A 21,991-nucleotide genomic window follows, 5' to 3' on the forward strand; every position below is an offset into this window, starting at 1 on the left:
AAGCAAGTGAATACCCCGCTCAACCCTAAATCATCAATGAAATTCCTTAACGATATTTTGGGCAAAAAACTGTAGCAGGGATTGAATTATCAACTTTCATATCGCTGACCTGCACTTTGAAAAACGCGTTCTGGTCTCCTGCACTCATTAAATGAAATTTTACACAATGTATCAGTAATTTACAAAAAACTGTAAGAATAGTACGAGATAAAGCTGTCTGCATGATCCCCACATAGTCTCCTAGAATCGGTTTCGACCTATGTGAGGTCGTTGTTGATCAGTCAAATTAACGTAACCTGCCCTAAATGAAAATTTTACTTGAACTCCGTGCAGAGTTGCTTGTCTCCCAACGGAAGCATCCCCAGATGCCGGATCGGGTGATGCCCTGCAGATATGTAGGGTAGGTGGGAAATAAAATACCACCCGTAGACCAAAACTTACACACGCCTATTGTATTTGGAGGAGCACATGGACACCCCGTCAGTAAGATGGGGTAGGCGGAGATACTTATCTCAAACTTATTTGGCTAACGAATCGGCAAATTTACTGCCTCGGATATTCGAGACCACGCAAAAACTCCTTTTGTGCGTAAATCTAAATTTATGCATTCAGTAAGAGGTATTTCTGGCGTGGTTCAAGACACGCGGTGTGCAAATTTGTACCCGAAATGCAGGCTTGTGGCAGATCACCGGGCAAGAACCAATCCAAAAGCTGATAAGAGGTCGCAAATGGCGATGAATCGGGCACACTCTCAGAAAGCACTCAGATGACCCGGTCGTCCACGAAATATCTGGAGACATTCTAACCTTCGTGATGTAGAAGCAGTTGACCAAATGCTGTATTTTATAGGCACGTAAGCCAAGATCCTCATGTACAATTTTCCAAGGAGTCAAAGGACAAACGCTAAAAAGTTGATAACGACGACGAATCCATATTTCGGCGTCTTTTTCAACACTTCATTCTATGAACTTCGCGAACACATTCTGGAGCGAAGCGTTAATCTGGAGTTAAACAATTCATGTTGAGTTGCCAAACCTTACTGAACAAAAATGTCAACCCAATTTGCCATTCTCAGTTGTCAGACCATAGTTATCGAAGTCGATAGTTCTCAGTGCAGCTAAAGAAGTACCCAATATTACATATTTCCAAATGGCCTAAGCCTCCTTAATCTCTCTTCAACATATTTAGAATTGTATAAATTGTAATAAAATTTCTATCGCCTTCGCGGTTAAGTGAATATTTCTCTGGCTGTGGCTGGCAAAATATGTAAATATATCTACAAAATTACAAACAAAATATCACAACCAAAATATTACGCAAATAAATTTAATATTTTAAGTGGAATTTATATGTGCGTTAGTTAATAGCAAAAATAGGTTCTGCTAAAATACATAAGTCAGTCTTACTGAAAATTTCCCTCATTCACTTCTCCGTTTTGCGTTATTTACTGTGGCAGCGCAAATCCAATCGAATGAAAAAGCGTCGCTCGCGTATGTGTGTGTGTAAGTATATAGTGCATGCAGTTATTGGCGGGCAACTAGTCAATTCGTCGAATCGAGCTTTGCATTCTCGTTTGAGGTATGGGTAATTTTGCTTATTGAAACGTAAATCAATTTTCATGCGTCTTGCAGCTGTTTAAAGCTTCACTGGAGCATTTGGGATAACTCGAAAATAGTTGAAATTTTTAGAAAAACCTAAAATGCGAACTGGCAAGCAAAATGCTTTTTCGAACTAATTTGCTGTGTCTTATTAAAGTTTGTTTTATACTATTTTTTATTTATTTTTATTTAAACCGGGAAACCGTATGAGCAGAGCAAAGGTGGCTTAAGAAAGTATTTTTACAGCTTTTTGGAAATCAATTTCGAAAAGGAAATTTTCATTATAACACTTTTTAAATAAATGTAGCTTTTTTCATTTTTAAAATCATTAATCACAAATAATAAAATCGAATGCTGACTTATGCCGGATTAACATCAACGAAGTACCTCATGTCATTACACTCAGGTAACTTTTGGCAGTTGTGATTTCGAGGTTGTAAGAGACTTCGTTTATCTAGGAACCTGCATTAACACCGATAATAATATCAGCCTGGAAAGCCAACAAGAGCTACTTTGGACTAAGTAGGCAAATGAGTAGTCAAATCCTCTCTCGACGAACAAAACTAACACTTTTTAAATCTCTCATCATGCCCGTCCTATTGTATAGCGCACAGGATGACAATACTCGATGAGGCATCTTTTGAAGTGTTGAGCAAAAGGTTCTGCGGACCTTTGCCTGTTAGCGAGGGTGAGTATCGTAGGCGATGAAACAATGAGTTGTATGAGCTTTACGACGACATAAACATAGCGCAACGAATAAAGATCCAGCAGCTACGTTGACTAGGTCCTGTCGTCCAAGTGAATACAAATGCTCCGGCTCTGATAGTATTCGATGCGGTACCAGTTAGTGGTGGCAGAGGAAAAGGAAAGCCTCCTTTATGTTGTAAAGATCAGGTAAATCCGATAAATATTTATAATCAATTTTCTTTTCAATTTTCAATTTCTCGATTTCCATTTGCGGAAAAACATCAAAATGCACACCAAAACTCGGAGATGGAGCCAAACCACCAACAAAGAATATTTATGAAGGATTCTTCTTCTTTTTTTTTGTTTGTTTGTCACTCTTGCCGTTTTTCAAGTCTTATGAAAATAGCCAATCTTTAAAAAAACATATCACAAAATTTGCTCTCCGCCATGCTGCTAGAAGTGAACGAATCGAGAAAGAATTCTTAAATTTTGCGTTGCGTAATTTACGCTTTTCGGATCCTATCCCTGCCTATGAAGCTCGATGCTTTTTATCAACTCAAAAACATTGCAGAGCAGGAAAATAATCCCATCTCTTCTTTCATTTTTGATTTGATTTGTGGTGCTGACTGCTCGGTGAGAGGAATTTGTTTAATATTCCGGCCAGAGCTCTGCGTAGTTCGGAGTTCTTCTATGTAGATCTCTCAAAATCTCTTTATGCTCGAAGAGCTCCTATTGGTTGGTTGATGTAGGTGTTGTCTGAGCGACACAGCCCAGACCCAATTAGCACAAAAGATGTAATTTTGATCCACCACTTGTACAGGGTAGGCCAAATAAGACCTACTAATGTTAAGCACAAATAACTTTTTTATTTTTCTCTTATTGTAGGTTATAATTGAATTGTTGGAAATTTATTATGGAACCACCAACAACGACTACAATACGCTATTCGTTTTACACAATTAGACACACAAATTGATTTTTTAAATAATGTTTTGATGTCGGATGAAGCGCTTTTCCATTTAAATGGTTATGTCAACAAACAAAACTGTAGATTGTGGGCTCTGAAAATCCAAGGGCAACACACCAACATCAGTTGCACCCATCTAAATGTACTGTTTGGTGCGGTGTTATGGCCACTAGAGTTATCGGTCCATATTTTTTCGAAAATGAGGATGAAACGCCGGAATCAATTTCAGGAGCTTCTTACAGAACATTTATTGAAAACTTTTTGCGGCCAATGGCGGAGCAGTATCCGTATTTGTGGTTTCAACAAAATGGAGAAACTGCGCATACTGCTAGGTCTTATTTGGCCCACCCTGTACTTGTCACTGCTTTTTCGTAGGCGACCCATTTTGATTTGACTATAAATCTGCCTGAGTCGTCAATTTTCTTTTCTGCAATTTCTTTCAAGTTGGCCATCGAGAATTCCCCCAGCGTTGAATGTCGTAGAGAACACAGACTTAGGCACTCCTATAATTCGAGCCTTAAGTGAATTTAACAAAATCTTTAAATTTGCTGAGATACATTTTTCATTTTCAAAAGATTGAAAATGTTTGAATATTTATTATAACTAGTTTAGTTGTACCTACTTCCTTTTTTAATGCCTATTAACCTTAAAATATGTCCACTTAGCCTGTAAGAATCTATTATATTCATTGGCTTAAGAAATATATAAATAAATAAAAATTCGAGACTTTTTTGGTGGAATTAATCGTCCGAATGAGTTGAATTGGTAAAAAAATTTCAAGAAACTGCTTCAGTTGACGATAGAAAGAGGACTGGCAGGCCTAACCTTGGGCATTTTGTTGGAAATTTGCTGCTGTAGCACAAAGTGTCGCTGCACAACCAAAAACAAAAACATCAACATCCCGACGTTCTAATCAATTTGTCATTCTTGAGACGACTGTTTGGTGGGTTTTCGCCTGTAGATGAGCTCGTGGTGGGCATTTAAATTACTATATGCCATTTTTCCCCTATAAATTTTAAGAGCCATACTTGGAATAAAAATAGTGAAACTTGAGAAAATCTGAATTTTTACATTTTTTATTTTAAAACAACCTCTAGGCGCGTCTTTTGACAGACCTCTTCCAAGCTGGCGCAAAATTAATCATCCATTTTCTTTAATCATTTTTTTTAAATTGTTAATGAAATTAAAAAAAAAAACAATTAATCTTCCTCTTAATTATATTTAAAGAAAATTCTTAATAAAAAAATATTTATTTTAATTACTTTTTAATGAAAATTTTTAATAAAAAAGTGCGTGTAGCGTACACATAACAGATGTGAAACTTTCAAGGCAGACAAAGAAAGAGGGAAAGAAGCGAGAGAGAACGAGAGAGAGAGAGAGAGAGAAAGAATATATATTTAAATAAATTCACAACATTTGCAGAAAATACAAATAGACAAAATTTACAAAAAACGGAGAAGGGTCGACCGGTGTAGGTAAACGCCGGACACAAAATAAGCCCCAAAAAGTAAGCACCAAAAATATATTTCCTACAAGTTTGCACCTACAGGCAAGAGCCAAAAATAGGCAGTGTTATTTCTCACTAGAAATTAGCAAACACAAGTAAAAACTCAGGAAAAATAGCCTAAAGTGTTTTTAAGATATATAAGGTATAGCTCTCTCTCTCTATACTTTTCCTCTACGTTATATCTTTTTTCTCTCTCGCAGAACGAAAATGCCCAAAACGTTGCATGGCCTTGACATTCTACTCTCGATTCTCGCACGTCCATTGACGCCTAAGAAGTTTTACTTCAAAAAATTATTTCGAGTGTTGGAAATCTTTATTTTGACCATTACGCACTCCACTGCTTGTTTGTTTGTATACTGCAGCTGTCTAATTCACAAGGGTCGATTTACAAATCGCAATTGTCGTTTGCAAAATTATAAATCTTCCGATAGAATGACTAAATTAGCGCCACCTGTTATATGCAGTTTCAAAATCCCGCTTTTATCAATTTCGAAAAGACGTACTTCGCCTTAGAACGAACTCCCTAACGTCTCTTCCAAAGCCGCGTGCCATTGTTGCTTCTAGCAGATTCATAAATTTACATATTAATTGAGATTTTGCAGCTAGCAATAAATTTGAGTGTAAATACATTCGTATGTCGCACTTCAACTGCCACTCAAGGATAGCAAACCCACACATATATTTGCGCATATAGTTTCACACGCATGTGCTCCATATTATGTATTTATCAACTGATGCGAGCAGCGTGCAAATTGCGATTTATGTCAAACGGCCTTCAACGCTTTGCTCGCGATATGTCGTATGAGCAGCGCTTGCAGGATTCAATTATACGCACCACAGTGAAGATAAGCTTTCCTCAGAATTTAACATTTTTTCTGTACCACAATTCGCAGAAAATAGGAGAATGGAGTGGAAAAAAATGCTTAGAAACTCAGAGCAAATGTAAAAACGGATGCATAAAATATACAAAAAAAAAAAAACAGAAAAAACGGTTGTTGACAGCCATATTAATACGGTTTGATATTTCCGAATATTTAACGCCACCGATGCGTTCCAGCAGCTCTGGTTAATAGAATAAAACTCACACCAGCACAATTCACAGAATAATAACTCAATCAAGCAGTGACAAGCGAGTTAAGCGTCATTTACATAGGAGAATCTGTTTATTTTTTTTTTGTGTGTGAATATTTGTATATATGTATATAAAGTGAGTAAGTATATATATAATATATGTAGTTCTATATTTTCTACATTCAGACATAGCAAGTACCCTGGAGTTAAATGTAGAAGGTGGCGCAAAATTAACCACCCTATCGGAAGATTTATAATTTTGGCACTCATATCTGACACTTTTAAATTAGACAGCTGCAGCATACAAACAGGCAAGCAATGGAGCGCGTAAAGATCAAAGTTTGCCAACACTTAAAAAAATATAAGAAAAATTTAAAAAATTTCAAACTATTTTTGGTTTGCTTTTGAATAGTTTTTTTTTTTGTTTGATTTTGAATAATTTTTTTTTTTAATTTTCTAACGTTTCCATCAGTCAGAATAATTTTTTTATTTAATAAAACAGTTATTCAAAAACAAAATTGGATGATAATTTTTGGCCCCTGCTACAAAAAAAATTTGTATAAGTCAGTTTAATAATAATAAATTTTATAATTTACATTCTCAACTAATGCAATCGTTGAATTGAGACAGGAGTCGTTTTCCATCACTCAAAATAATTTTTTTTTATTTAGTAAAAAATTATTCAAAAACAAAAATGGATGATTACTTTTGTGCCACCATGTGCTAATGGTAATCTACCGCGCAACTAGTATTAGTCTCAGGCCCAATTATTTAAGCATCTGTCCTTTTCCCATAAAAGTCACTGGTATTTTTTGCATGGCGATGGCCGACGGGACGTTAGTCGTCAAGTTTCGATGCACCAATCTCATAGTAGTTCAAAATAGACACACAAAAAAAGTCCAATTATAGAACAAAACCACTAATTTCAGATTTCAAACAGTGATTAAAAAATAAAATAAATTCATGGAAACACAACAAAAATCTTGTTTTTTGTTTAGTCTAATTTTAGATCTCACATAGTTTTATTGCACTGCCTTAGATTAGCTAACAATATTCGTCTCATATTTTCTAAGGCTACCTTAAAAACCACAATGATACAAGGTAAAATACAGCCATGGACCCATAAATAGCACAAATTAAGTTTAGTACGAACTGTGCTTTGATCTAATAAATTTGTTTATTTACATTTATTAACGTTATTAAGCTTACATTTATGCGCGGAATTTACCGTTTTTTTCGATGGATTTTTCGCGTTCCATTTTATTTATGCTTATTGCTGAAGTGAACACAAAAATAGTACCTTTTAAGCAGCTGAGAGTAAAACTTTAATATAGTTTCAGCGATTTTTAGTATAATTTTTTTGGTTTGTTAAATAAAATTTTAAAGTAATTACTAAAAATGGGACGTGGAAAGCATTGCACGCCGGAGAAAAGAACTCTTATATACCGTATGAGTCGAAACGGAAAAAGCTATGCAGAAATAGCTGAAACGATAATATGTTCTCGGAAAATGGTTTATAATGCTTCTAGTTTAGTTAAGAAAGATCCTATCTAAGCAAAAAACGGAAAGAAAACCAAAGCCGCGAAAAACTGATGTTAATGTGGATAGAGCTATAATACGCAAGAGCAAAGCAGATCCTTTTAAGTCGGCACGGCAAATAATGCTTGAAATAAACCAAGAATCTGGTCTATAGGTGTCCAGAATGCTTGTAGGAAGGCGACCTAACGCAGCCTAGCTGTTTGGCCGCATAAAAAAAACCACTCCTCTCAAAAAGATATACTATATCAAACACCGACTCGCCTTTGTAAAAGCCCACAAAGACAAATCTATTCAGTTTTGGAAAAACGTACTTTGGATCGATGAAACCGAAATAAATAGGATGGGACCAGATGGAAAAACTATTGTAGGCTCGCAAAAAAGACGATTAAACACGGCGGCGGAAGCATCATGGTTTGCAGAGCTTTTTCCTGGCATGGTGTTGGACCGATTTCAGTATATGGATATACTCAAGAATAAAATGGAGCCATTTGTGTTTGAGTTCATGCCATTAAATTGGACATTTATGCAGGACAATGATCCAAAGCATACTGTAAAGACAGAGAAGCAATGACTCAGAAGAGAAAAAATTAATGTACTGGATTGGCCGGCGCAGAGCCCTGATCTCAATCCAATAGAAAATTTGTGAAATGACGTTAAGGTTTAAATCGCTAACAAAAATTTTGAAAATTTTGAGGATTTGTGGGCCGCAGTTGAGGAGGCTTGGTACTCGATTCCAAAGGAAAGATGCCACAAGCTTGTATTTAGAAAGCATGGAGCGACGGCTTGAAGAAGTAATCAAAAACAGTGGATATAGTAGAAAATACTAATCTGGTAAAACAATATTATTACTTAACTATCTGAGTTGTCTACTATTTATGTGTCCTATTTATGTGTCCAGGAGGTTTCGTAAGTTATCAACGTTCTCGTAAATTAAACCAGAACTGAAATTCTTTTTGACCATTTTTTTGTTTTAAAGTGGAAGTAAATAAGTCTTTTATTTTTTATGTTGCTTATTTCCCAATAAAAAATAATTATTTAAAAACATATTCAATTCCTTTAGATCTCTATTCAGTTGTTATGTTTCCAACATACCCAATTAAAAGTTACTTAAAAGGACTTTTTTCGGACTAGTTGCAAACTAGTATGTTTTCTGACCAGTTTGGTGTTTCAGGGATACTAAGCATTCCCACGTAACTTGTATCTGTGACGTCATACAACCACATATACGTATATGTGTGCGTATACAATTTTATCTCAGTACACTCACATATTTCTGATATTTTCCCAGATTCCCAGCTTAAACGTTTCCATCCAAGCACTCAAACTCACTTATACCCATTTGTTTGTCCTACATACCGTTTTTATCCAGCGATTCCAGCAAAATTTGAATTCCTCCCTGTCGATGAAGCCATCGCCATCCGTATCGAATACCTCGAAAATATGCTGCAATCGATCCGTTGGCACATCATAAATGTGTCCCTTGTCGTTGCGGAACAAAGCCCGACAGATGAGCGTAAATTCGGCCAAACTCAGACGGTCATCACTGCAAAGGGAAATAAAAAGGAAAAATATTAAGAAAGACGCATGCAAATATGTGCTTACATATGTACAGAGTCTTTCAAGCTCGAGTTATTTATTATTATTTTTTTGATAAATTTGAATTAAATACATTTTTATATATTTAGCTATATGTTAACATAATACAATAGTCAAAAAATTAAGGGATCAAAAACGTATTTTCCATTTTTTTGATTTTCCAAATAGCGATTTCTCAATAAAAAATGATCACCCAGGAAAATAAAAAAAAATTAACCTATAACCTCCAAAAAGTTTATTACAATTAAACTTTATTAAATTTTTTAAATTTTATTAAATTTTTTTAATTTTATTAAATTTTTTTAAATTAATTTTTTAAGTGCATAATTCTCAGATTTTTTTGTGAAAAATTATAGGAGGTGAAAAAACGGTACAAAATATTTTATTCGAAGTATTGGCCATCGCTAGCTACAACTTTCGCCCATCTTTCGGGCAATTTCCGGATGCCGTTTCTCCAAAATTCTGGCCGCTGCTTGGCTATCCATGACTCAACCCATATTTGGGTAGCCTCGTACGAGGAGAACCGCTGGTCCGCCAAATCGAGATTCATATGCCGGAACAAATGATAATCGGAGGGAGCTATGTCTGGACTATACGGCGGGTGGGGTAACACTTCCCAGCCAAGCATTCCAAGGTATTTTTTGACAGGTTGAGCAACATGCGGCCGAGCGGCTTAAACGCATCAATTGCAGTCGGTAACGATCCCCCGTGATTGTTTCGCCCGGTTGGAGCAGATCAAAATATACGACGCCGACCTGATCCCACCAAATGCAGAGCATGATTTTCTTGCCGTGAATATTCTGCTTGGCCGTCGACGTTGATGCGTGGCCGGGCAAACCCCATGATTTTTTGCGTTTTGGGTTATCGTAGGTCATCCATTTTTCGTCGCCAGTCACCACCCGATGCAAAAAAACCTTCCGATTTTGTCGCTCGATCAGCAATTCGCACGTAAAAAATCGCCGTTCGACGTCGCGCAGCTTCAACTCGTACGGGACCCAATGTCCTTGCTTTTGGATAATTCCCATCGCTTTTAACGCTTGCAAACGGTTGATTTATCAACGCCCAATGATTCAGCAAGCTCTTCTTGGGTTTGGCACGAGTCCTCGTTTACCAATTCCCCCAATTCCGCGTCCTCGAACTTTTTGGGCTGGACAAGACGCTCCTTGTCTTCGGTGTGAAAATCACCACTTTTGAATCGTCGAAACCAGTACTCACATGTTGAAATCGACGGAGTATGGTCTGGGTAGGCCTCCTGCAGCAATTCACGGGCTTGGGCTGTATTTTTTTTCAAATTGAAGCAGAAAAGCAAAGCTTCCCGCAAATTGCGTTTCGACGGCATGAAAGTTGACATACTCGGAGCACGAAAACACTGCGTTGTTTATACTTCAGCGAAATGACAGATACTGATAAACAAAGCCTAGGGATGAGGCTTTGTCATGAATATATATTCAGAATTGCCAACGCGATAAAGTGATAAATAGCGCCATCTGTGTGTCACCTTTAAAACTAATTCAACCTCCTAATAATTTTTGTTTTAATTGATTTATTAAACGAACATACAACTTAATTCTAAAAAAATGGTTACAAGTGAATCATTAAAAGCATTGCCCATCGCTGGCTACTACTTTTCCCCCATCTTTCTGGTAGATCTCGTATACCGTCGCGGTAAAACTGTTCATCTTTTGAGGCTATCCACGGATCAAGGCATTTTTTAAAGCCTTCATATGAATGGAACTGCTGGTCAGCTAGTGCCATCGATCGGCACAGGTGATAATCGGACGGCGCAATATCTGGAAAATATGGCGGATGGGGCAGGATTTCCCATTTCAGTGTTTCCAGGTAAGTTTTAACGGGCTTGGCAACGTAAGGCCGAGCCTTGTCATGCTGTAGAATCACTTTTTCATGCCTCTCCGCGTATTGCGGCCGCTTCTCGCGCAGTACTCGGCTCAATCGCATCAATTGAAGTCGATACCGAGCCCCAGTAATGGTTTCGCTTGATTTTAACAGTTCATAATAAATAACACCAACTTGGTCCCACCAAATACATAGCATAAACCTCGCAGCGTGAAGAAGCATAACCGGCCAATCTCCATGACTTTCTTTTCTTGGGATTGCTGTAATGAATCCATTTTTCATCACCGGTCACGACGCGATGAAGAAAACCCTTTCTTTTTTGCCGCTGGAGCAGTTGTTCACAGGCGAAAAACCGACGTTCAACATCCCTTGGTTTTAACTCATAAGGAACCAAAGTCCCCTGTTTCTGAATCATTCCCAAAGCATGCAATCGCTTGGAAATAGATTGGCGGGTAACTCCTAATACTGAAGCAAGCTCTTCTTGCGTTTGACACGGATCCTCATTGAGCAATGTCTCCAATTCAGCGTCTTCGAAGGTTTTTGGCCTTCCTTCACGCGAACGGTCGTTAACATTAAAATCACCGTCTTTGAAGCGACGAAACCAATCTCGGCACGTTGTTTCACTTAAAGCAGCATCTCCATAAACTTTTTATAGCTCTCGAGCTAGCTTTTTTCGAATGAAAGAGGAAAATCAACTCTTCCCGCAAATGACGATTATTCGGCACAAAATCACACATTTTCACAAAACCAAAAGTATATGATACCAGAACAAACTCACTAATGTGTCGAAGCAGTTTGTTTACCATATGTCTAAGCTTGGTTTATGACGTTTAGGTTATGTTCGAATCGACTAGCACACACTGCTGGCGGCATCTATTGACAAACAGCGGGAACTTAACTGCGCACCTAATCATGTTTTTTTGATTGTGAAATTTTTTCTTCATCTTGGAACAAATTTTTTTAAGCAAAACAAATTTTATTAATTTAGTAATTTTGAAAAATATCTTTTTTAATTTTGGAAAATATTTTTTAAATAATTTTTTTTTTTTTATTTAAGAATTTTTATTTTTAATTTTGGAAAACATTTTTAATAAAAAAATATTTTTTCACAGCACACCAAAACTCAGTACATTGTTTTTACTTTTTTTAATTTAAATTTTTTATTTTTTTTATTTTTGTAATTTTTGAAAATATGAGTATTCATAAATAAAAAAAAAATTCAAAGCACACCAGAAAACAATGTTACCGTCCGCATTTGCCCTACTCAAAGTGTTCCATGTGGACGTTCCACGATAGATTTTGCGCTTCTACACACACAGATGTATTTCGAAAATTTTGTTTGTCTTTGATTTCGACGTCAACTCATGCCTGTGGAAATTTTCAACGAGCTCAAAACTGCATATAAAACGGGGACTCTATCTCTTAAAACTGCTTATGAGTGGTATCAAAGATTTCACACTGGACATTTTACTCCGCAGGACGAACCTCGAAAAGGACTGCCAAAATCGTCGACCGACGAGATAAATGTGGCTCTGGTGAGGCGAAAAATTTACGGAGACCCACGAATGGGACAGGAAATTAAATGTAGCGAATTGGGCTTGAGTGCTATGGCAGTATTGCGAATATTGCATTATAATTTGCAATACACAAAAAAATCTGTACGCTGGGTTCCACGAATTTTAAATCAGAGCCAAAAAGTCGTAAAGTAAATTTTGGTCAAAATTTTTTAAGAAAATTCGAAAACAGCGAGTCTACTAGACTTTGATATGATCATAATAGGTGGCGAAGCTTGGTTGGTTTTAAATATGACCTGGATACTAAATAGCCATGGTAATCCATGGTATGGAGCCCGAAAGGAGCAAATCCACCTGTGAAAGCCAGGCAACAAATGTCAGCAACAAAAGTGAGGATCTCAGTTGACTTCACCAGAGCAAAAATATAATGGTTGCTGCTATTTCGTTAAATTCTTCTCAGACAGTAGCTGCCAAATGAGTTACTGAAAACTGCTTACCAAAAGTGTCCACAAATTTACTTGAAAATAGGAGAAACGGGGAACTGCTTCGCTACTTCTGACACCACGAAAATGCGCCAGCGCACACTGCTGAAAAGGTAATTAACTTCATTGCGCTTTTTGGCTTTGAAGAAGTACATCCATCGCCATATTCTTCGGATCTAGTGCCGTGTATTTTCTGGTTATTTCCAAAACTTAAGAAAAATTTTAAATGAAAAGTCTTTTTTAGCAATGAAGAGAAAATAAATGCGGTTAATTCTGCACTTAAGAGGCTGCAAAAACGCGATTTTGAGAACTGTTTTCAACAGTGGATTTACAGATTTAAAAAAATCTATTGAAATTAATGATAAGTGTGCGCAGAAGATGAGAAATAATGAAGATTAAAAATAAACAATTAAAAAAAAATTTATAATTTTTTTCAATTTAATTTACTGAACTTCTGTTTGTCCACGCTTATATGGGAAAAAATCGTAGGCGCACGAGTTAATACTTAGTGGTTAGGGCAGGTATGTATTGCAGCCTACAATAATCGCACTCGGCCCGCGATTTTGTTTATATTTCTCCAAAAAAACAAGCTTCACAATTCTAAATTAGGCATTTTTTATATCCAAATTTTTTTTTAATCTCAATTTTTTTTGTTCCCACACAAAACGCTTTTATTATGCAATTTATTGCATTTGAGAATCACGACACATAGTAAAAAAGTTACAGGCTTTGCGCTAAAATTTAATAGTTGCAGAAATTTTTATCGTTCTTTCTACGCTTCAAAGCTATTTACACTCTTTTTTAATCATTAAAAATTCGCTGAATTCCAAATGCATTTTATTGCAACTCAGCTTTCAACACTCACCCGTCCTTATCGAATGCAGTGAAGCAGGCGTCCATTGCTGAACCGTTTGGATCGTCGATTACAATTGGCGGTGTTGGTGAGTCCATTCTCGCGGAAATGTCTCGTTGCAGCCAAATTTTATAGCGTCAAGAAAGTCAACAACAATCACAAAAACACAGCACCTGCAAGCAGAAAGCAAACGAAAGTGGAGTATGAGTAAATCGTCAAGTAGCACTAACACTCAGACACACACATACACACACACAATGGCAAATGCAAGCTCAATGAAACGCACACAAAGACCTACAAAACTCACGTTCTTTCAGCTAAAACCTCAAGTTGAAGCACGAAAGCGTCTCAGTTAAGATACTCCAAATTGGCTAAGTCGTTCGTTGACGTCCTAAGGTCAAATATTCACACAAGAATTATATACTTGCACAATAAGAATATCTTGGCGCGGAAATGTAGGCCTCGCAAAACGAAATATTCATCAAAATTGTGCTGTCGACCTATGACTGCGCCACTGCGCCGTATGACTGATGGCTAAATGCTTAAGCGACAGCGTTTTTGTTGTCACCAAGCGCAGCTTTTTCAAGTTAAATGCTTCAATGATTTATCGAAATAACAAAGCGTACTGCACTCAATACTACGGAAGTGTTGTAGGTGTGGTCGTCATGGTGAGCTGTTCATGTGGAACGAGGAGTTACCGCTGCTTGGCCCAATGTATGTACGTTTTGTTTTTGAAACTTTTCATTCAGCGGTTTTGTGGGGACTCGACAATACACCTACAGACCAATTTACCTGAAAACAGCCGCAATTAGAACTTCTGTAAGTCGCGCACGAGACATGAGCAGCGCGGAAAGCGAGAAAGCGTCACAAAAGGTAGTGGAGGCGGTGGTAGGCGTATGCGACCGCCCGCCGCATCAAATGAGTAATACGTAAATGATAAATCATTTGAAAGCATTTGGGGATTTTTTTATTTATATTTTTGCACAGTCGCGAGAAATTGTTAGTCGTAACGCCATTTAGGCGCTTCAGTACAAAAGTAGTTAAATTTAGGTATTCAATTACGCTTTTCATAGTTGAACTATGGTTTTTACTTCATTTGAGTTCTACGGGGTAAAGAGTTGGACCTGAGCCGCATGTTTCTTATTCACATTTACATACTAGCCGAAAGTATGAAAATAAATGTTTCTTTTGCGCGTATAAACGAGTTAATGAATTTATGGGTTAAATGCGTGTATGTGCGCTTGTATTTGCATGAAAATTGAAACTGTCGCTGAGACTTTGGTAATAGTACACTAACCAACGCAACTTTCAAGGCAACACAAAGTCATTAAACTCACACGCAGACCGCAGGCATAAAACCAGCAGACAAAAGCGACAGACAATGCAAATTTCCATCTCATACTGAATAGATGAACATACACGCACGCATACGTGGAAGTCCCATAGCAGGATGAATTGCGAGACTAACTTAGAATGCTCATTAGAGTATTTGGAAGGCATGCAAGTAAATATACAATATTTGTGACTAATTTAATTCATTTTAACCCAAAAACATTTCAAGAACATTTAGTGCTACGGGTGGGGGAAGGAAAATAGCACATGTTTTGTAGTTTTTTGCTAAAACTTTCGGCACGGACTGTGTAAGTAATGTTTAATTTCATTTATTTCAAGTCTAAAATATAGTAATAGTTTTCACAGCCTTCTCAAAGTTAATATGAGCATACATTACTAACAAAAAAAGAATTTAGGAACAGAGTTCGAAACTGAAAAGTCAAACGAAATTCAACTCGAGATCAATTAAAAAAAATTAAAATTTCTAAGTGCACGAGCATTAGGAGCATTACGCCCACAAGTAGTAGATTAGATTAGATTTGTGGGGGGTTGGGCAAGTCCAAGCACTCAGTCAGTAGACCATTGTACTACACCCGAATAGATATCAGTAGAAAGAATAGAGATGGGAAAGATAAAAGGTGGATGGTAAAAACGGATAAATTAGTTTGAGGTCACTCTGCCACAAATCTCTTGGATTCATTGATGAATTTTAAGAGATCCGGAAGAGGAAGAGTATGAACTTTGCCCATACTCAGTGTATCGCAACCCAATATCCTAACTCTGAATCTGGAAAATGCAGGACAGCTACAGAGAAAAATGCTCTGAAGTGTCGTCATTCTCAAGGCAGGATAAACATATCGGGCTGTCTACGACCCCCATGGTAGCCATATGCTGACCACAGACGTTGTGCCCTGTGATTATACCCACCAGTAATCTCAGGTCCTTTCTGCTGAGTTTTAGGAGAAAGATCGCTGTTTTCCTGTTTGGTTCTTTCACAAAGCACTTGACTACTCTGCACAAGTTCAACTCAGACCAACGACCTCTGTGGGTAGACCACATAAAGTCGTCAATCCATAGTTGAATCGATGCGGAATTGACACCTAGAAAGGGCTCAGGGCCTAGTGGCATACTTGCAGAGCCTTCATTTGCCAATTTATCAGCTAACTCGTTCCCTGCAATACCACAATGTCCAGGCACCCAAATAAGGCTAACTTTGTTGTGTTTTGCCACACTGTTTAGTTTTGTCTTACATTCACTGACTAGCTTCGAAGATCAGCGTGGGTTAGCAAGGGCTTTCAGTGCAGCTTGACTGTCACTACAAATTCCAATACTGTTGGCCCGCCACTTTTTCTCAATTAGCCAGTACGTCACATTCAAGATGGCATAGTAGTGATGAGCAATTAAAGATGAAATGGGCAACTTCTTCTTTAAATACACTAAAAAAAGGTAGTGAGAATAGAGAGCTTTTACTTTACGGAGGCTATAAATTAATTAAAATCAAAAGGAAATTATACGAAGAAATAGGATTGAAGAATTTTTGTGACCATTCAACTCTTCAAATTTCAAATTGATGGCAAGGCCTCTAGATAAATGTTGCATACTCGAATCTAGATCGAGCGAAGGAAGTCAACGGTACATTCAGTATGTAATTTTTCACACAGCTGCAAGTATACTGGTTTACAAATAATTAATGATTTTTTAACCAAAAACCAGACCATCAAATTCTGACACAAATCAAGTTTTAGAAATTCTGGAGTTGTGCTGTCACTTAACTGTACATATATGGTACAAAACATAGCTTTTAAAATTTTTCTCATTTAAATTTTGTAAAAAACGTTTAAGGTGCTGTTAGGACTCTAACCGAGTTCAAAAACTAAATTTCTTTCAAATTCTAGAGTGGTGTTGTCACTTAATTTTGCTTGGTCCAAAACCAAAAAAAACTTTGAAGGTCCCATTGAGACTATAACTAAGTTCACAGACTTAATTCTCCAAAAATTTTAGAATGGCGTTGCCACTTAATTGTAATTGGTGTATAACTAAATTTATAAAATTTTGTTCATTTAAACTTTGTAAAAAAATTTTAAGGTGCTGTTGAGACTCTAACCGAGTTCAAAAACTTCCCCTTAATTTTGTTCGGTCGGAAACTAAAAAAAGTTGAAGGACCTGTTGGGACTCTAACCAAGTTCACAGACTTAATTCTTCCAAAATTCTAGTGTGGTGTTGCCACTTAATTGTATTTGGTACAAAACTTAATTTTTAAAATTTTACTCGTTTAAATTTTGTAAAATAATTTTAAGATTCCGGTAAAACTCTGCCCAAGTCCAACAACTCAAGTTTTCTAAAATGCTAGTGTGGTGTTGCCACTTAATTTTGTTTGGTCCGAAACTAAAAATAGTTGAAGGACCCGTTGAGACTCTGGCCAATTCCAAAAACACAATTTTTCTAAAATTCTAGTGTGGTGCTGCCACTTAATTTTGGTTAGCCCAAACTAAGTTTTTCATTTTTTTGTTAATTTAAATTATGCAAAGAAATTTAAGGCCCAGTTATGACTCTAACCAATTCCAAAAACTTACTTTTTTTTTTAATTCTAGAATTGTGTTGCCATTTAATTTTATTTGTCCCAAAACTAAATTTTTAAATTTTTTTCATTTCAATTTTGTTGCAAACAAATTTAAGGCCTCGTTAAGACTTAAACCAAGTTCAAAATCTCAATTTTTCTGAAATTCTGGAGTGGTGCTGCCACTTAATTTTGTTTAGTCCAAAACTAAGTTTCTACAATATTTTCATTTAATTGTTTTAAAACAATTTTAAGGTTCCGATAAAACTCTAACCAAGTCCAAATACTCAATTTTTCTAAAATTCTAGAAGGGTGTTACCACTTAATTGTAATTGGTCTAAAAACAAATTTAATTTTTTTAATTTAAATTTTATATAAAAAAAGTTAAGACTTTAACCAAGTTCAAAGACTTAATTCTTCTAAAATTCTAGAGTGGTGTTGCCACTTAAATTAGTTTTGTACAAAACTAAAAAAATTTAAGTTTCGTTGAGACTCTAACCAAGTCCAAAATCTAATTTTTCCAAATTCTAGGGTGGTACTGCTACTTAATTTTGTTTAAATAAATTTTTTTTCATTTAAATTTTATAAAAAAATTTAAGTACCGTTAAAATTTTTCTCTAAGTTTATACTATTTTATAATTTAAACAATTTTAAAGTATTTAATATAAAACATGTCACCTAATAGCATGATTTGTTGGTGCAGATTTTGTGTTTGAAAAGAAAGGCGCTTGCGAGAAGCCACTCAAGTGGCACACAGTGTATGCATGTGTGTGTGCACAAGTATGTATTTGTGTACAAACACTTCTTAAGGCCAATTTATTTCCATATTTACATGCAATCATGTAAGCAGACGGATTACTTAAATGAATCGCAAAAATAATGCAATGCGATTATTCAACGCTTCAAGACAACAGAGGGGAACCTTCAAACATAAAACGCAACGCCCATCCGCAAAATAATATTTTTGGAATATCACAGCGTAATATTGAATGGTATAGTCAAAAGTTGAATGAATACTTTGCGACGGGTGGCATTGTGAGCACATAGATGCACACGCACACTCACACACAAACAAAAATATAGTTTTGCAACTTAGAAATAGCTGACAAAAGGGGTAAACGTGAAAAATTTATAGGTGGCGCTCGGAAAAGGTGAGCGAGACGCATGAAAACTTAATGCCACTCAACTGAGATGCAAACAACGGAACGGCACGTCATCGTTTCAACTGGCTTTAGCTACGTTGGCAATCGAATGTGGCGAATGTGCACGTGCACGCCAACTTTTATTTGCTTTCGGAAATTTGGCAAATTTTCGTTATACTTAAAATTTGTTTTCCTTTCCATTCGCAATTTCTTTTGTTGTAGCGCACTTTTTTCGGCGCCAATAGGCATTGATGCCACAAACAAAAGTTTTCTATTTTTAACGTCAAATCCAACAGATATCACCGCAAAAAAAACGCCAAAATCGTTAAAAACGGAAATAGACTAAACTCATATGAGCGTGTGTGTGTGTGTGTGTGCATGTGTGGAAGCTCCTATGGCACGTGGATGGTAGCGATCCTTATTTTAATGCACAGTTGTGTGAGCTGCTCATGTTTAGTTGTGTGATTTTTTACCAACAGAGTTTTTACGCTTCGTTGCGGTTAATTTTTACGTGTCACTCAATCCCCTGCGTGCCTGCAACTCAAATCAATTTAACTGCTAAGCGAATTAACCACTTTTCGGCATTGAAGATACAGGGTGTGATGTGTGGTGTCAGTCCGTTCACTCATAAGTGACAGTGGAAAATAATTTCTTTCTTGCTCACCTCCACATCCAGGCCAGCGCTAACAGCCTATTAGACATTTCGTTCCGCCTTTTCGATAAAGTGAAAAGATTAGAAAAGTTTTCTTTCGCTACTTTGGCTCACTTCGAAATGCAAACGTCATTGTTTGGAATGCTTTCCATTTGCAATGCTACAGCAGGTCGACAGTAGCGTGCAATATAAATGAAACTATTCTACTTGAAATGGTAAAATTAGCTGCGAGTTGGTTAGTTTATCCTTAATAAGAGCATGTCATTTGTTTCTGGTTTGATTTTTATGCTCGGTTTGAAAATTGTAACCTATTTGGGCTTTGTTTCTTACACAAAACGCTTCTTATTTGAAAACCTATGCAAACTTTGTTCAATGAAAAATTTTAGTTCTTATATTCAACTAAAATTTTTTGCCGTTGGAGAGCTGCGCAGGTGCTTACAACAACTAGCATAAAAAGTTATACTTCTGGGCTCACATGCTGATCTTAAAGCCATTCTTGAATGATTCCGCCGACAAGTACTCAGATGTCGTGCTACCGAAACATCTGTAATAATAGTAACGATAAGCAAATACATAACTCAAAATTTTGTATACTACTGGATCTAAGCTGACTAAATATTATGAACCTAGATTCCACAGCATTCATTCCATAAGCCCATAGGACCTATTATAAGCTGTGGAAAAATCCATTGTAAGGTAGTAATACAAGCAAGGAAAATACCTTCCATTTGGAATATTAAGCGATCTAATCTAGCGGCTGTTATAGCCGAGTAGGTTTGAGCATGACTGCCATTCGGTAGGGCCCGGCATCGATATGCAATAAAATTTGAATGATGAATTACCAAATGATAGAAGAGATTGTTTCTAATATCGGTCGCAAGCAACCATTAGCCGCTCAGAGGCAGTGTAATACTGTAGGGCTCTGCATTTGTGAAAAACATTATAACGCACACCACAAATTGAAAACTCCACGTGCTGCTCAATCGTCGAATTTGCTAATTTGATGATTTGGCATCAATGAATAATAAAGAAGAGGAATAATAAACAACAGATGTGATAGACGCCAACAGAAAGATATGGCCGCTCCGACGGCCATGTTTTAAAAAGTATATTTCAGAGATTGGCAATATTGCCGCTATTTTAATTTATACTCCAAAAATGAGTATTCCAAGTTAGGCCGTTTTTAACTAGGACGCTAGTGTTGTTTTAACCCTTGAGGCTGGAGTTATTGTAATGGATGTTGCAAGGTGTGCAAATACAAATAATTATTGTGTGGCAATTTTTCGGCTACTTGGCTCTTGCTACGGAAATTGTGGCCTACCGTGAGCAGATACTACTTTGTTACTACAATTCTATAATGCAAAGTTTTTAAGCGATACTAGAAACGATGTGAAACGATATCTTCGACTCTTTTTTAAATTTTTTTTTTTAGTTTTTTTTTTAATTTTTATGTTTTAATCTAAATTTAAATTTTTTCTAAATTGTTAAGTAATTTAATTTTTATTTTTTAAATTTGTAAGAAACATTTTTTTGGAAAAACTTAGTTGGCCGCCTAACCAACTAGCAGAGCTCTGAATGGTGCTTTACTGACCTTCAATGATGACCAGATCCTTGGAAAGAGCACTTTGAAGCAATTAGCAACATCGCTCTTAGCAGTGAATCTGGCATCGAAGTGGGCAACACAACAACCTGTGGTACAGCAAAATAACAACATTCTGCTGTAGTCAAGCGGAGATCAAGGATACAATCAAGAAGATGAAGCACAAAAAAGCCGCGGGCGAGGATGGCATACAGCCAGAACTATTGATCATCGAGCCGCAAATTTCAGCGGAAAATCTGCATCCCCACATCACCGCCGTCGGAACAATGAAAACCTGCCTGCGTTCTGGACAAAATGCATCATCGTGAAGCCGCACAAGAAAGGCGATTTGCGTGACTGCGGTAATTAGAGAGGAATAACCCTGCTCAAACTCCACCTACAAAGTTCTAGCCACGATCATACAAGGCAGACTCCAAAGTATCGAACGCTCTTTAAGAGACGAATAAGCGAACACTCTTCGCATCAGCAATTGAATAGCGCTCCGCACTTTACATGCTGTTCGTCGACTTCAAGAAGATATTCGACAAAATCAAACCAGACTCAATATGGCTAGCGTTGAGTAGAAAGGGAGTACCCGCTAAGATAATCCGTTTCATCACAGCCCTTTACGAGAACTCCGAACTGGCAGTGCTCCACAACGGCAACATTAGTGACCCGTGCACCACCAACGCAGGGGTAAGGCAAGGTTGTTCCCTGTCGCCCCTTCTCTTCGCCATCATCCTAGACGACGTTATGAGCCAATTGATGCTGCACAATGAGGCATGGACCTTGACTTCGCCGTTGACATCTGCCTCCTCTCTCACAAACTCTTTGACATGCAAGCGGAGGCGGACAGACTAGTCAAGCTGGCATGCCCTGTCAGACTGGAGATTAACATTGCCAAGACCAAGGCTATGAGAGTCAATCACAATAAAGCAAAACCTATAACGATTGACGGGTGTTCGGTGGAATTTGTCGAAAGCTTCTGCTACCTTGGCTGCATTATCGGCACGTTAGGTGGCGAAGCAGATGAAGATGTCAACTGTGGGCTAAACAAAGCA

The 21,991-nt window shown here is 37.1% G+C and overlaps 1 protein-coding gene across 4 annotated transcripts in view; it reads right to left on the reverse strand.

Annotated features, from left to right (window-relative positions):
* Positions 1-21,991, reverse strand: part of LOC129253516 (nicotinamidase) — a 69,693-nt gene that overhangs the window by 18,495 nt on the left and 29,207 nt on the right. For 3 of the 4 annotated variants that reach the window (XM_054891927.1, XM_054891930.1, XM_054891929.1), the window contains exons 2-3: positions 13,681-13,841; positions 8,726-8,912 (exon numbers count right to left, since the gene is read on the reverse strand). In XM_054891927.1, coding sequence (XP_054747902.1) covers positions 8,726-8,912; positions 13,681-13,766 — 273 coding nt within the window. In that variant the 5' untranslated portion in view covers positions 13,767-13,841. Of the gene's footprint in view, positions 1-8,725; positions 8,913-13,680; positions 13,842-13,975; positions 14,185-21,991 lie in introns of those variants that run through there. The other variant, XM_054891928.1, reaches the window with a different exon arrangement.

This window comes from Anastrepha obliqua, chromosome 1, assembly GCF_027943255.1.
Source record: "Anastrepha obliqua isolate idAnaObli1 chromosome 1, idAnaObli1_1.0, whole genome shotgun sequence".
NCBI classification, from domain to species: Eukaryota; Metazoa; Arthropoda; class Insecta; order Diptera; family Tephritidae; genus Anastrepha; species Anastrepha obliqua.